The 16,314-nt window shown below is 39.7% G+C and overlaps 1 protein-coding gene across 1 annotated transcript; it reads left to right on the forward strand.

Annotated features, from left to right (window-relative positions):
* Positions 1-15,102: 15,102 nt before the first annotated feature.
* On the forward strand, positions 15,103-16,044 carry LOC141141125 (taste receptor type 2 member 9-like). The gene has a single exon (XM_073628832.1). The coding sequence runs from the start codon at positions 15,103-15,105 to the stop codon at positions 16,042-16,044; it is 942 nt and encodes a 313-aa protein (XP_073484933.1).
* The last annotated feature ends 270 nt before the right edge of the window (positions 16,045-16,314 follow it).

The following is a 16,314-nucleotide window of genomic DNA, read 5'->3' on the forward strand; positions in this document are numbered from 1 at the left end:
GGAGGTGTGGATGGATTTTCAAAGTAAGAATCCTATATACTGCAGAGAGAATATGATCTGGTATAGTGTCCTGTAAAAGAAGAGATTCAAAGTTATCCAATTCTCTATTAAATACATCCCTTAAAGAAAATGTTGATAAAAAAGATGATAATTGCCGATATTCCAGCCAATGAAAAATTTATTTTTGCTGTAAGACCCCTTTTACACTGAGGCTTTTCTGGCGCTTTTGGGCTAAAAATAGCGCCTGTAAAGCACCTGAAAAACGGCTCCTCTGCAGTCTCAGTGGGAAAGCCGGAGGGAACTGAATGCAGTAATATAATTAACATAGCTAAGGAACAACCAACATAAACAGGATCATGCTAATCTACCTCTAGCAATTAATAGCTGACAGTGATCTAATTAGCATGAAATAATTAACAACTAGCCACTTAAACCAGCCTAGGTGACCAGACCATCTGGCACCCAGCCCACAAACCTGGATACACAAAGTACATTACACATTATCATAATCATAAACACATAACATCCCACAATGGTGCAATAACAAGTTACAGTGGTCACAATATTAATTACATCTCCAAGAGACTGATCAGACAGACAGACTGACAGACAGAAACAATAAGTGACTCAATCAACAATGGTAATGCACACCTAGGAGGCACACAATAGGAGAGATGTACTTAAAGTGTTTGTTACCCCCAAAAAAAAAAAAAAAAAAAAGACCTTGTTCTCTTAAAGCATGTTATGCAGCACAGTGCTTGTGCTGTGTAATTTGGCCCCCTGTATAACCTAAAATACTTGGCTGATCCTGCCTGGTTCTGCCCTCTCCCCTGTAAACTGACCACAATTTATCCTGGCAGCTAAGCCCTGACACCGTGGTTATGTGCCTCTGTCATCTGCAGCTCTCCTCTCTGCTCTCCTCGTCCTCTCGCCCCTCCCCTCCCTGCCTGTCAGCTCGAGACACTGCCCGCCCCTCCGCTCCTGCTGCTATAAAAACTATATTATATGTATACCATTCCATTTGTTATATAACAATATGTATCCCAGTGCCTGTGCTGTATAAAAACTATACCGATTTCTACCTTATATCAGAGCGTCTCCTGGCACTCACATGACTGTTTGTCTCGCTGCTCCTCTCCTCCCCTCCTCCAGGCTGACGTCAGCAGGAGTTCTCAGCCCCTCCTGCTATAGCTGTCGGCCTGGGAGAGGAGAGACGCTCCGATATAAGATAGAAATCAGCATAGTTTTTATACAGCACACACACTAGGACACATATTGTTATATAACAGATGGGATGTTATACATATAATATAGTGGCTTATGACTTGGTTAAATTGATGATAGGCAACTCCTATCCTCATATTGATTAGTGGTTCCAAATTAATAACAACTACTGCAGTAGGGAACAGACACAAAAGATACGCTCAGCATCTTTCTAAATTACTGTTCTGCTTTATTATGATGCAATTGAAGGTTTTTATGCACATGATTACGTAGGTATCACATTAATATTACAATTGTACGTTTATGGTAACAAGGGGCGTTACATAGGCAGGCTAATTCTAATCAGGACTCGAAAGAATGTAAACATTTACTGAAAACATTATTAGTGCCGTGTGCACAGTGAGGACAGAGTGCAATACATACAAAATACAATACAATTATATACACAACGTACACATTTCCATTACACTTAACAACCACTTTAACAGAAAGACACTTAGCACCTTAATAAACAGACTATAGCAGGAGACCCTAGTATCAGGTTGCTTTAAGCTGATCATATTAATATCTGCTCTGAGTATCACAGTCTAAAGCAGTCATTGCTGGTTTTGGTGTAGAGACCCCAAATATGTATATGGGTCCCCCAGTTCCCAGAGGCTCTGTGTTTTGGAGTAACATGGACTCGAATCCAAAGCAAGACCACTCCAAGGGTCCCCCAGGCACACACCTTCCAAAGAGTAGAGCTCCCTTAAAAGTCAGGCCCATAGCCAGTAGGCAAGAGGCCACCCGGCAGTCCCCTCCAAAAGCCCTGTCCCGGTTGGGCCTGTCACACTCAATATTTTCACAATATACCCTTTCACATATAACCCTGGTTACTCCAACTATCAGAAGGTTTTTACGCTGATTGTCATGATAGGGCTCAATGCAAGTTCATCGCATTTCTCGCGTCAGTTAACACACTTCATTGTGAAAACGATATCATGTTAAAACAAAAGTAAGTGCCATAATTATCAACGTACATACAGTAAATTTCAGGGTTTTTTTATATCATATTGCATAGTTATTCTTAAAATGTTACTTACAGGTGAGTTAAACAATCGGTAGAATTCTCAGGGCATTCATACACCCCAATTTTTCTATTAGAAAGCACAACAGAAGATAAAATGCAGGGGCATCCTTACCAACAGATCCAAAAGGAGAGATATTTATTGTATATTATAAGTACTCTATTTATATCTTAGAACAACGTTTGTTCCTATATCCAGTTAGGTGTGGTACCCAGGGTAATACGTGAAAAGGTATATTGTTAGAATGTTAAGGTTCTTTTGAATTTACAAAGGCTTCAATACCCTTATATGGGAAATAAATTGAATTAAATTAAAATAAAGTGAGCTTATATGTTTTTACCTATTTACTCTTTCATCGTTATGGGCCGTACACACGATAGGATTTTCCGACAACAAATGTTGGATGTGAGCTTGTAGTCGGAAAGTCCGACCATGTGTATGCTCCATAGAACAATTGTTGTCGGAATTTCCTCCAACAAATGTTTGAAAGCAGGTTCTCAAATTTTCCGACAACAAGACTTGTCGGAAATTCCGAGCGTGTGTACACAATTCCGACGTTCAAAAGTCCACGCATGCTCGGAATCAAGCAGAAGAGCCGCACTGGCTATTGAACTTCATTTTCTCGGCTCGTCTTAGGTGTTGTTCTTGACGTTCGGAATTTCCAACAATATTTGTGTGACTGTGTGTATGCAAGACAAGTTTGAGCCTTCGGAAAAAAATCTGCGGTTTTGTTGTTGGAAAATCCTATCGTGTGTATGTAGCCTTAGGGTGTTATTATTCACTGCATTTTCAGCAGCTGTATTATAAGCCAAGAAATACCTATACATAACAAAAAAAATCCTCCTCCTTAAAATGACTCTGTATAATTATAATACATCTTTATTAAAGTGGTAGTAAACCCAGTTTTACCACTTATACCTACAGGTAGGCCTATAATAAGGCTTACCTGTAGGTACTGTGAATATCTCCTAAACTTGCACTGTTTAGGAGATATTCAGAGTGCATGCAACCTGTGATGTCACCGGTGCATGCGCTCTGAAGGTCCAGCATACTGTGCCTGAGCCCGTGCCATAAATGGGGGCTCCCACGCGCATGCACGGGATGGCGTCTCCACCCCCCCGGACACTCATATAATTTTGCATAGGTATATTGCATTGTATCTTATAATGTAAAGGTATAATGTATTGTTATCCACTGTGAATAGTGCAAAGTAGGACTCCTAAGAGGATAAGTAGTCACCTACAGGCAAAACCTTTGATGCTACACCTGAGGATCCAGATCCTGAGTAGGTAGGTGCATTTAATTAAATAGATTGGGAACATACATGTGGTTCTAAGGCAGTATTTTCTAAACAGAGGCCCTGAGCTGGAGGCAGCCCTTTGCTTGCCTTTATCTGGTCCTTGGAGCGCTATCCTTCCCACTGATACCAACAGTGGGGCATAATCCCTTCTACTGACACCTAGAAGTGGGACACTATTCCTCCCAAATACGCCAATGATGGGCCACGATTGCTCCCACTGACACCAATGGTTAGGCACTGCTTCTCCTGCTGACACAAATAATGAAGCCCTAGTCCTCCCACTGATACCAATAATGGGGCACCTGTCCTCCTACCAATAACAATGCCGGGGGACTATTCCTCCCAGCTGATACAAATAATGGGGCCCTAATCCTCCTACAAAACCAATGTTGAGAGATAATTCCTCCTCCTACTGACCACATTTTTTACTCCCACTATCCACCAAACCGAAGGCATTGTTTACTCCCTCTGATGCCGGGACCTTTTCTACTCCCTCTGGCCATAGTCCAGCTCCTCTGAAGTCTAAAGGACAGTATACTGGCCCTTTGTTTGTAAAGTTTGGAGCCCCTCTTCCAAGGTATAGATACTTAAATCATACATATCTCTCCTTTTGGATCTTCAGAATAGAATGATTTGCATTTGTTTTGCTGGCGATAAGGATGTCCCTGCTTTTTATCCTCTATTGTGCTTTCACCTGGGGAAATTACTCACCTGTAGGTAATATTTCAACCATAACTATGTGATGTGATGTATACACATAGAAATATATGTATGTTGATAAATCTGGTACTTACCTTTGTTTTAACAGTTTCTGATGAAGCAGGTCAATTGACTCGAGAAATTCATTGAATTTGCCCGGTCTTTACAGTCAGCATAAAAAAGTACCATCAAAATGATATCCTGCTCATACTGTATGTATGACATTGTGATTGATGGTATAAGCAGTCTAATGCCGCGTACACACGGTCGGACTTTTCGCCTACAAAAGTCCAACGGACGCTGACTGACTAAAGCTGGCTGGTAATCGGATCGTGTGTGGGCTTCTCCGGACTTTAAACGGACTTTTTTAGCCTCAAATCCGACGGACTTTAGATTTGAAGCATGCTTCAAATCTTTACGTCGTAACTACGACGGACCCCGAAGTCCGCTCGTCTGTATGCTAGTCCGACGGACAAAAAAACGACGCATGCTCATAAGCAAAAACTAAACGGAAGCACTCGGTCTAGTAAAACTAGTGTTCGTATTGTAGGTAGCACATTCATCACGCTGCAAAATCTGTGATCGTTGAATGCAGCGCATTTTATTTCTTCTTTACGAAGGCTCTAAAGAACGAAGGTGTTTTGCTGTTCATAATCAGAGTTCTCCCAAACTGATTTCTGGATTCTTTTTCTCTTTGATCTCATGAATGATATAGTATGCATTTTAAAAACAATGTTTCCATACTAATAATACTTTTTCCCCTTTTTTATTTTTTTTTTTAGGTTTGTAAAGTTACCACAAAGAACCCATTATTCTGTTTTTTTTTAATAGTGATTATTTTTTAGTTTTTAGATAAAGTTAACCCAAAGCACCGTTTTTGGTTATGTAAATTTTTTTATTTTCAAGACTTACCACTTGAACATTATTAACATTAGTAATGTATTTTTGGTGTGTTTTTTCAAAACTCAATGAGATTGTTGTCCCTTGTTAATTTAACATTGTGTGTAAAATCAATGATTTCAAAGAAAACACATAAAGTCTTTTGCTAAACTCAAAAAAGATCCATTTATTCATGGTCAAAATAAAATAAAGAGGAAGTCAACGCTGGAAAAAGTCGGTGTACCAGAAAATTGGGATCTTGCGGAGTCCATATAAGAGGGAGCACAATCTGGTCCAAGAATCCCAGAGATCAACAGCACCAGCAGATGATCTAGATGTCCCCAGACTGTGGTCCTACAACAGCCTGCGTCTTCTGTCAGACCAGACTGAACCCAGGTCATCACTTTCTTCTCTTCCCTGCAGCCTTTCCTCCACGCTGCCCTGCAGCCTTCTTTTGAGGCTGTGGCTCTGGTGTTTCAGTTGTGGCAGGAGGAGGAGGAGGAGGAGGAGGAGGAGGAGGAGGGGGGGCTGCCTCATGTAGTTGGGTGTTTTGTGTTAGCGTGCCCTGCAGCCCCTTATGGATTGTTTCCCCAAATAGGCGCTCACAAATGAGGCGCTGCTCCCAATCCATCTGAAGAAGCCTGCTGGCTAAGTAGCAGCCATAGGATTCTTCCGCTTCGGGGGGGCTCCTTAAAAAACGGGTGGCCTCTTGCATGAGGCGCAGGGATGTGTCCTGTGTGACCATCCCCTTCCTGGCCCTTTTTTTGGGAAGGTGGAGGGGAGGCACTTGGGATTCGGTCAGGCTCCTACTGGGCCCAGCCACCTCACTTGGCCCAGCCACCTCACTTGGCCCAGCCACCTCACTGGGAGCAGCCACCTCACTGGGAGCAGCCACCTCCTGCCTGACACTGGGCCCAGCCTCCTCCAGGATGATGGTGAATCCGGCCTCCTCCAGGCTGTCCATGGGCCTGGTCTCCTCCTGCCTGCCACTTTCCCCACATTCCTCCTGGATGGACTCATCCTGTGTATAAAAAAAGGACAATAGTTTGAGTATATTTTTTTGGGTTCATCAATGACACACAGTTTGCTTCTCATGAATAGCAAATTCAATGTGAATACTTCTCTTTAATAAAAGAGTCTAATCAGACACCATAATTATTTCAAGCAGGTGCCAAACATATTTAGCCACTACTGTCAATTGATATGTATACACAATTTTGAGTGCCAAATTATTTTAGACAATTATAACATCCAGTTAACATCATTAATATTAGTACAGTAAATATTTGTTAAAATAATTTACCTGACTCCAGATGGTCATATCTGGTTCATCCAGGATGGAAGACCCAGCTTGCTCCTCATCAGCCTCTGCTGGGGTGGAGGGAAGGGTGGAGGGAAGGGTTGAAAGTGATGGCCTGGCTTCATTCTGGTCATCCAGAAAACGGAGTTGATTGTAGTACCACAGCCTGGGTACATAAACATCATCTGCTGATGCTCCTGATCTCCTTGATTCCTGGATCTTCTTATGCTCCCTCTTATACATGTTCCTCAAGACCCCAATTTTCTTGAGCAATGTCTCCATTGTTGCTTCCGGGATGGACAAAGGCCAGAAGTCTCTCCAGCGTTGACTTCCTCACATGCTTTGCATAATACTGAGGGTGTTTCACCTCCCACAAATTCCTCATCTCTCGATATTTCGAAATAAAAGCTGTAAGGAACTCTGGATCCTTAAATAAGGGATTCATTATATCTGGAAAAGATGAAGTCACAAGACAAAAAACACTTTTATTATAGGTTTCTGCTAACCCCTCATCATCTTCTCCCTATGTAGGCCTCATCAATCTATCAAGCCATATAGGCCGCTTGCTACAAAGTCATGACCATAAAACCCCAAAAATATATATATAAAATTACCTTCGTTTTGTAACGTCCTGGTCCACTATCACCTACCACAAAACGTACGTACGACACGTGCGCAAGGCTCTTTATACACTACGCATGTGTGAAACTCCGCCTGCGTCGCCCGCCCCTGACGTTCGAAATTAACTCATGTTCTCCGCCCCCTAATTCGACGCACAGAACGTACGTACGACACGTGCGCAAGGCTCTTTATACACTACGCATGTGTGAAACTCCGCCTGCGTCGCCCGCCCCTGACGTTCGAAATTAACTCATGTTCTCCGCCCCCTAATTCGACGCACAGAACGTACGTACGACACGTGCGCAAGGCCCCTCTTTATACACTACGCATGTGTGGAAACTCCGCCTGCGTCGCCCGCCCCTGACGTTCGATTTTAACTCATGTTCTCCGCCCATTTTTTGTTACGGCGCGTAGTGGAGTTAAAGAATGGCGGAGACACCTGAAATGTTGACAACCTCAGGTAGTGGAGACAGCCCGGAGGCTGGAACGTCAACGAAATCTATGAGGCCTAGATTTAAGGCCTCTAATATGAGTTTTAAAGAGATGGTGGAGATGGTGGCCATTCTTCACAAAGACGACTATGATGGCAATTATGGGCCGTACGCACGGCCAAATTTGCGCAAGGCCAAAATAATGGCGAAGGTCGTGGAGACTTTGCAGGCATCTTTTGGGGTCCAGCGCTCCAAAGATCAACTGAGAAAAAGATGGTCTGACCTGAAACTCAGGGAGCCGGATCAATACCGACGTATCCGGAAAGTTCTTAAAAAAAGTTAGTACTTGTCGTGTTTTTCTCTTGTGTTTATTACCTTGTATACTGCTCCATGTGCTTTTCCTTCCTATACGATTTTTTGTTCATCGTTTTAAACGATCTTTTAATAAACCTCGTTACATATCTATAGATAGATATATATAGAGATATATCTATCTATCTATCTACCTATCTCTATATTTCTCTCTATCTATATCTATATCTATATCTATATCTATATATCTATATCTATATCTATATATCTCTATATATATATCTCTATATATATATATATATCTCTATATATATCTCTATATATATATCTCTATATATATATATTTCTATATATATATCTCTATATATATATCTCTATCTATATATATATATATATATATAGATAGAGATATATATAGATAGAGATATATATATATATATATATATATATATATAGATAGATATATATATATATATATATATATATATATATATATATAGAGAGAGATTTTATATATATATATATATATATATATATATAGAGATTATATATATATATATATATATATATATATATATATATATATATATAGAGAGAGATTATATAGATAGATATTATATAGATATAGATATAGATATAGAGAGAGAGAGAGAGAGAGAGAAATATAGAGAGAGAGAGAGAAATATAGAGATAGGTAGATAGATAGATATAGAAATGTAAAACATTCTTTTTGAATATTTGAAGTTATCTTAATTTTTTTATTTTACATTTAGTTAGATATTTAGAGATTTTGTTCCAGATATAGAGAGAGATCAAAAGATTATTAACTATATTTTGAGATATTGATATCTATCTATCCGATATGTCTTTATAATTTTAAATATTGAGGTAAAATAGGAACTCTACACAAACCACTTGACTACAAATGTTGGAAAATTACTATGTACTAAAATATCTGTGTGCTAATTAGATTAATAATTTTTTGTTTCACATAGGGGAAAAATCACTCAGCCAACAACAAGAAGACAGTCCACCCCAAGCAAAACATGATTGGGAAATCAGCCCAAGTCCCATTGAGGATGTGGAGGAAGGAGAGGTGGGCGACATGGGCACCCCACCAGGTGAGTGTCTGACACACCAGCTTACGTTAATCTATGCATGGCTGCCTTTTGTTTAATGTAATTTGTCTACTCTATTTTAGGGGATCTGGTTGTGCTTCATTCAAGCAACAGTGCCACCCCCGAGGATGTGGAGGAATTAGGCTACATGGGCACCCCACCAGGTCAGTGTCTGAGACAACAGCTTTATTTATGGTAAGGTAAACTATGTATGTGTGCATATTTCTAAAGACATTTTTTGGTTTCATTCCACTTTAGGTACAACAACAAGAAGTGACTATTTCACCTCTGAAAGTGCCCAACGGCTAATTGGTCAAATAATGGCCTGGAATAAAGACATGGATGAAATGCGTAATCGGCTGGATCGTATGCAGCAGGAAATGAAGGACATGATTGATGTTTTGGGTCGAATCTAAATGCCCTTTTTTAAACCCCAAAACATCAATCATGTCCTTCATTTCCTGTTTTGCTGACCCCATTCTGGGCCTTCTCTTTCTTTTTTTGGCAGAACATAAATGGCTGTTTAACCTAATGTCAAAAAGGAGGGCTGTTTCTCGTATATACCTCAAAAATCCACAAAAAAATAAAACTTGATTTTCTAAAAAACCCCCCAAAAAAAAAAAAAATTGATTTTAAAAAACCCAAAAAAAAAAAAATTGATTTTAAAAAACCCAAAAAAAAAAAAATTGATTTTAAAAAACCCAAAAAAAAAAAAATTGATTTTAAAAAACCCAAAAAAAAAAAAAATTGATTTTAAAAAACCCAAAAAAAAAAAAAAATTGATTTTAAAAAACCAACAAAATAAAAAACTTGATTAAAAAACCAAAAAAAAATAAAAAAAACTTGATTTGCAAAAACCAAAAAAAAAAATAAAAAAACTTGATTAAAAAAAAAAAAAAATAAAAAAAAAAATTGCTTTTAAAAAATAAAAAAAAAAAACAAAACTTGATTTTCCAAAAAAAAAAAAAAAAAAAAAAAGCCTGTTTGCGAAAATCAAAAAGCCAAAAATATTTTTTGTGGATTAGGTAGAAATATTTAAATATAATTATATTTTGCTACATTATTAAGATATCATTATATTTTTGTCTATGAACATTTTATACTAAATGCAGAACTGAATGCATAACAACCATGAATAAAAACATCTCCTTATAGGATTTTAAAAAATGTGTGGTTTGTTATTTCAAGGCTCAGTATCAGTTTGGTTATAATTGTAAAAAAGTTGTTTACAGTGGCAATGGAGCTTATTTAGACATTTTTAAAATTCAAATACAGTTGGCACTACAACTGCTCGACCATAACCTAGGAGACAGCCCAAAAGAAAGGCAAGCAATAAATATAATGCCAGATTTCCGCAATATTTTTTTTATTGTAAAAAATTATATATCCTGGCCCATTGCAATGGCCCCCCTACCCATAAAATAATTAACATATTGCTGTCTAACTTGACGGGCACTTTGGGGGGCCAAGCCAATACGGACAGTATCCAGGCCAGTAAGGTTGGCTTCTATTTGTCCGGCCTCAGGCCCAACCGTGCCTATATAATTGGTAGAATGCTTGTTTAAAAAGTTGTGCAGAATGCAGCATGATAAAATGATAAAATTAAGTTTGTATTCCGCCAAATTAATGGCTGTTTGAAACAGGCGGAACCGGCTGGCCAGAATTCCAAACGCATTCTCAACCACTCTTCTAGCTCTGGCCAGCCGGTAATTAAAAACCCTCCTCTCCGGGGTGAGGGTTCTTTGGGGGAATGGCCTCATGAGGTGCTTGCTGAGAGCGAAGGCTTCATCGGCAATGAAGACAAAGGGGAGTCCTTCCACGTTATCCTCATCAGGTGGCAATCCCAGGCCACCACTCTGGAGACGCTGGCAGAACTCCGTCTGGGCAAATACTCCTCCATCCGACATCCGGCCATTCTTCCCCACGTCCACATATAAAAAATCATAGTGTGCCGACACCACCGCCATTAAAACAATACTGTGGAACCCCTTATAATTAAAATAATATGACCCCGAATGGGGTGGTGGCACAATGTGGACATGTTTCCCATCTATAGCCCCTCCACAATTGGGAAAGTCCCAACGGCTGGCAAAATGGGATGCCACAGTCTGCCATTCCTGTGGCGTTGAAGGAAACTGGGGAATCAAACAAGAAAACCAAAATCAATTAATTTGGAAGCTAACATTGCAAGAAAATTAGACAATTAAAAACATTATTCCCCAGCATCAGTATAACATTCAATAATTTCATTCTTCTGGAATAACTAATATGGAAAGGCACACTTATCAGATTGCTCACCCCCTCTGATGGAACCTTGATTACATTTTAGGGGGTTGTGAAATCCCTAAAAAAAATTACTTTTAGGACACGCAGGAATTTAGGGACTAAAAAGGCTACAAGACTGCAGTTGTCGCACTCTGCAGGTGCAGTTGCTAACCAGCTTACAGTAAATGAGGTAATGTAAAAAGGCATTCATGTTGCAAGGAGTACACAATCACAGGCAAGGGCAATTAATGAAAACACTTTGAGGCTTGCATATGATTTGATGATGGAAATCAGCAGAGCTTCTGCTCATTTACTAAAGCACTGGAACAAATGCACTTGTAGAGTGCACATGCATTTTGCAAACTGCAACATATATTTGCTTTAGACAAATCAACACCACAGAACATTCAAGCAAATTTTAACGAAGGTGGGGGTGGGGGGGTTGTGAAATCTAGATAATTGCTCATTAGCAGCACACTATTTGGAGTGAGTTTAGGTGGGGGGGTGGGGGGGTTGTGAAATCTAGATAATTGCTCATTAGCAGCACACTATTTGGAGTGAGTTTAGGTGGGGGGGGGTGGGGGGGTTGTGAAATCTAGATAATTGCTCATTAGCAGCACACTAAATACACTCAAACAAAATACATTCAAAATGTGTAGACTAGGTGGATATGTTCCCATCACTTCATGCTGGGGAGGTTATTGAAGGAAAATATACATGCATGACAAAAAATAACAGGAAAAAATTCCAGCATGTGTGAGGATAAAAAGGGGACATTCACACTATATTGCAATGATGGTAAGTAGTGTTTGAAGCAAGAAATACATTACATTATCAAAGATTACATAAAAGAACATGTGATGCTAATAAAAGAAAAATATCTTACCTTAATATAGTCCTTCTGCAGGACCTGTATGATGGCAGAACAGGTCTCTGGGATAATGATCCCCAGAGCCTGGGGGGAGATGCCTGTCGAGAACTTAAGGTCCTGCAGGCTTCTCCCTGTGGCCAAATACCGCAAGGTAGCGACCAGCCTCTGCTCCGGAGTGATGGCTTGCCTCATGCAGGTATCCTGCCTGCTGATATAGGGGGTCAGCAAAGCCAACAAACGGTCAAAAACGGGGTCCGTCATCCGGAGAAAGTTCCTGAAATCCTCAGGATTATTCTCACGGATCTCACGGAGCAAAGGCATGTGACAGAACTGGTCACGCTGAAGCAACCAATTCTTGGTCCATGAACTCCTCCTCGCCCTGTTCATGGACTGGTCTTGGGCTGAAGAATAAACTACAGCACCAAGCACATACAATGCACGAGCTCTACGATGAGTACGTACAGGTAACATGGCTTCAAAACGGTCGGCTGGTCAGAACGCACTAAACAGAACGCACTGAAGAACAGCAAGGCCTGTGAAGAACGACCTGAAAATCAGGAACGAGCGGCCAATAAAACAAAGATTTCTCAATGCCAACTGACCAAACGCACTGAAAAGCAGATACAAACCTCACAAGCACAGACTGAACAACAGTTAAAACGAACTGAAAAATACGAGTCTCACAAGCGCGAATCGTCTCTCACCAAACTTCTACTAACACGAGATAAACACGAGATTAGCAGAAGGAGCCCAAAGGGTGTCGTACGGGCTATTGAACTTCCGTTTTATAGTCTCGTCGGACTTGGTGTACGTCACCGCGTACTAGGCTGTCGTACTTTTGTGTGGTCGTGTGTGTGTGAGTCCGTTCGTAAGAAAGTCTGCCGCTAGTCCGCCGAAGGTACGTCGGAAGTATGTCGGACAGGCTGTCGGACTTTTGTAGGTGAAAAGTCCGACCGTGTGTACGCGGCATAACACGTGAACTGGTACATTGTTGAAACATTAAGGTTCTTTTGCACGTACTAAGGCCTTAATAGGCTCCCTAAAAAAAAAACATGAATTCTTCTTTTTAAGAAAGTTTTACTTTTTTTTCAATATATACGATTATTCCTATTCAATGAAAGATTTTTAACATGATATAATGTGTATGTAGAATACACTCACCAGCCACTTTATTAGGTACGCTGTTCAATTGCTTAGTAACGCAATTTGCTAATCAGCCAATCACATGGCAGCAACTCAATGCATTTAGACATCTAGACATGGTGAAGCTGACTTGCTAAAGTCCAAACCAAGCTTCAGAATGGGGAAGAAGGGGATATAAGTGACATGGTTGTTGGTTCCGGACGGGCTGGTCTGAGTATTTAAAAAAACTGCTGATCTGCTTGAATTTTCACACAAAACCATCTCTCGGGTTTACAGAGAATGGTCCGAAAATGAGAAAATATCCAGTGAGCGGCATTTGTGTGGATGAAAATGCCTTGTTGATGTCAGAGGAGAATGGGCAGACACAGGTACAAGGTACAGTAACTCAAATAACCACTTGTTGCAACCGTGGCATGGAGAATACCATCTCTGAACGCACAATACATTGAACCTTGAAGCAGATGGGCTACAGAAACAGAAGACCACACCGGGTGCCACTTCTGTCAGCTAAGAACAGAAAACGGAGGCTACAATTCACACAGGCTCACCAAAAGTGGACAATAGAAGATTGGAAAAACGTTTCCTGGTCTGATGAAGTCTCGATTTCAGCTTCCACATTCACATGGTAGGGTCAGAATTTGGTTTAAATAACATGAAAGCATGGATCCATCCTGCCTTGTAATAACAGTTCAGGCTGGTGGTGGTGGTGTAATGGTGTGGGGGATATTTTCTTGGAACACTTTGGACCACTTAGTACCAATTGAGCAGCGTTTTAACACCACGGCCTACCTGGGTAATGTTGCTGACCATGTCCATCCCTTTATGACTACAGTGTACCCATCTTCTGATGGCTCCTTCCAGCAGGATAATGCACCATGTCATAAAGCTCAAATCATCTTACCAATGGTTTCTTAAACATGACTTTGGGTTCACTGTACTCAAATGGTCTCCACAGTCACCAGAGTACCTTTGGGATGTTGTGGAATGGGAGATTCACATCATGGATGTGCAGCTGACAAACCTGCAGCAACTGCATGATGCTATGATGTCAATATGGACCAAAATCTCTGAGTATTGTTTCCAGTAACTTGTTGTATCTATGCCACAAAGAATTAAGGCAGTTCTGGAGGCAAAAGGGGGTCCAACCCAGTACTAGCAAGGTATACCTAATAAAGTGGCTGGTGAGTGTATATCCGTGTAGCACCTGAAAAGTCCCCGCGTGTTTTTTCTTTACTTTAAATGTTAAACCTGAAAAAAATTGAAAAGCAAGTTTTCTCCCAATAAGACACACAATCTGGAACCCAGGGTGCCACCAAACCCTTGTTTCATCATGACATGACACAGTCCTGTCACACCTGATATTAGGAGATGATTGCATGGTCCTTTTTGGCAATCTATTTTTTTAAAGTAGAGGTGCTAGTATACTGTACATATTAAGGGGTTCTCTACTATATTACATTTTATTTTGGTATCTTAACTTTCCCTTTGTAAAACTTTTTTTTTTTTAATATTGGAGTGGAGTTCAACTTTAAGTTTGAATTTATAGTTTGCATGGCACGTAATACATTTCCCTGCCACATGAATAAAAAAAAAAATATTTTCAGAGTTCAAGGGTTCATTTAATAATTTGAAATTCTATTTGCATCAAGCAGTCATGCGCTAATGCATTAAATTTTAATCAAATCTTCCAAGAAGTATGGGTATACTTTAGTTAAAGAGTTCTGAATTTTATCTCTGCCAGGTTGCAGTTCTGAAAAAGGTATTTTGTTAGCTACTGAAGTCCCAGTATCTCACAAATGTTCAAAATGTGTTTTATGTACTTGTTAATTTTATCTTTCAGGTAAAGAAACGTGAAGGACACCTAAAACAACCATGGCGACTTCAGCCTTACTGACCGTTTATGCCATAGGCTTGGCTGAGACTTTTTTGGGCTTGGTAGCAAATGCCTTCATTACAATCTCCAACGTCTTGGACTGGAAGGCAGGCAAGAAATTGAAGCCCTTTGATAAAATCTTTTTGAGCCTGGGACTCTCTCGCTCAATCCATATGTGTCTCTTGATCTTCAACATTATCATTCGAGTCTTCAACCTTAACGTTTATGGCATTTCTGCTCTGAACTGGATCCTTAACTTAACATATTTATTCCTAGACTTCTCCAGTCTTTGGTTCGCCATGTGGCTCTGCTTCCTCTACTTCGTCAAGGTCACCATCTTTAAAAACACTTTGCTTATTCGTATTAAACTAAGAATTCCTCAGCTTGTGCTATACATGATCATATCATCTATATTGATGGCATTGCTCTCTGGCTTTATATTTGTCTGCAACTACAATGACCCTTTGGATTTAATGTTTCCCAGATTTGACCCACAAAGCAATTCAAGCATCGAGAAAGAAATTATGTTTCTAGTGCCATCCTACTTTCTTGGACATTTTCTACCCTTTATAATGGTCAGCATTTCAACAACATTTTTGCTCCGAACGATTGTGGGTCATGTGACACGTATAAAAAGTACCATCACAAGCTTTACGACACCCAAGATGGATGCACATTTTACAGCTATTAGATCTGTTTGTCTGGTGGAGTTCATGACCATCTGTTACTTTATTGTGACTGTTTTACTTCGTTTTAATTTCTATCAAACCTTTAATAATAATGTCATCTTTGTGTTAGTGATCTTCTATCCAACTTTCCACTCCATGGTGCTGATAGCGGGAAACGCAAAGCTGAAAAAGAAGTTTTTCAAAATTGTCTACTATGTTAAAAAATGTGAACCAATGGGAAGCATTTGCAGCATACTTAAGAAACCCAAATAAATATACATCTATATCTATATCTAAATCTATGTTTTCATAACGTACCCATGGGTTTACATGTATTCAGCTTTCTTTGAGATTTACCGTATTTGATTTAAACAATACTAAACGTTGTAATAAGGCTTTGTTGAAACAATAAATGTTAGATAATCAAATCTGTCTATTTTTTTTAACTTCTACAAATTATATTTATAATGGAAGTCTATCTGAAGCCATATTTTCATTATTGCTATGTGGTCAGGCTGCATAAAAAATAAAGCCTATGGGGTG

This window comes from Aquarana catesbeiana, linkage group LG04 (assembly GCF_042186555.1).
Source record: "Aquarana catesbeiana isolate 2022-GZ linkage group LG04, ASM4218655v1, whole genome shotgun sequence".
NCBI lineage: Eukaryota > Metazoa > Chordata > Amphibia > Anura > Ranidae > Aquarana > Aquarana catesbeiana.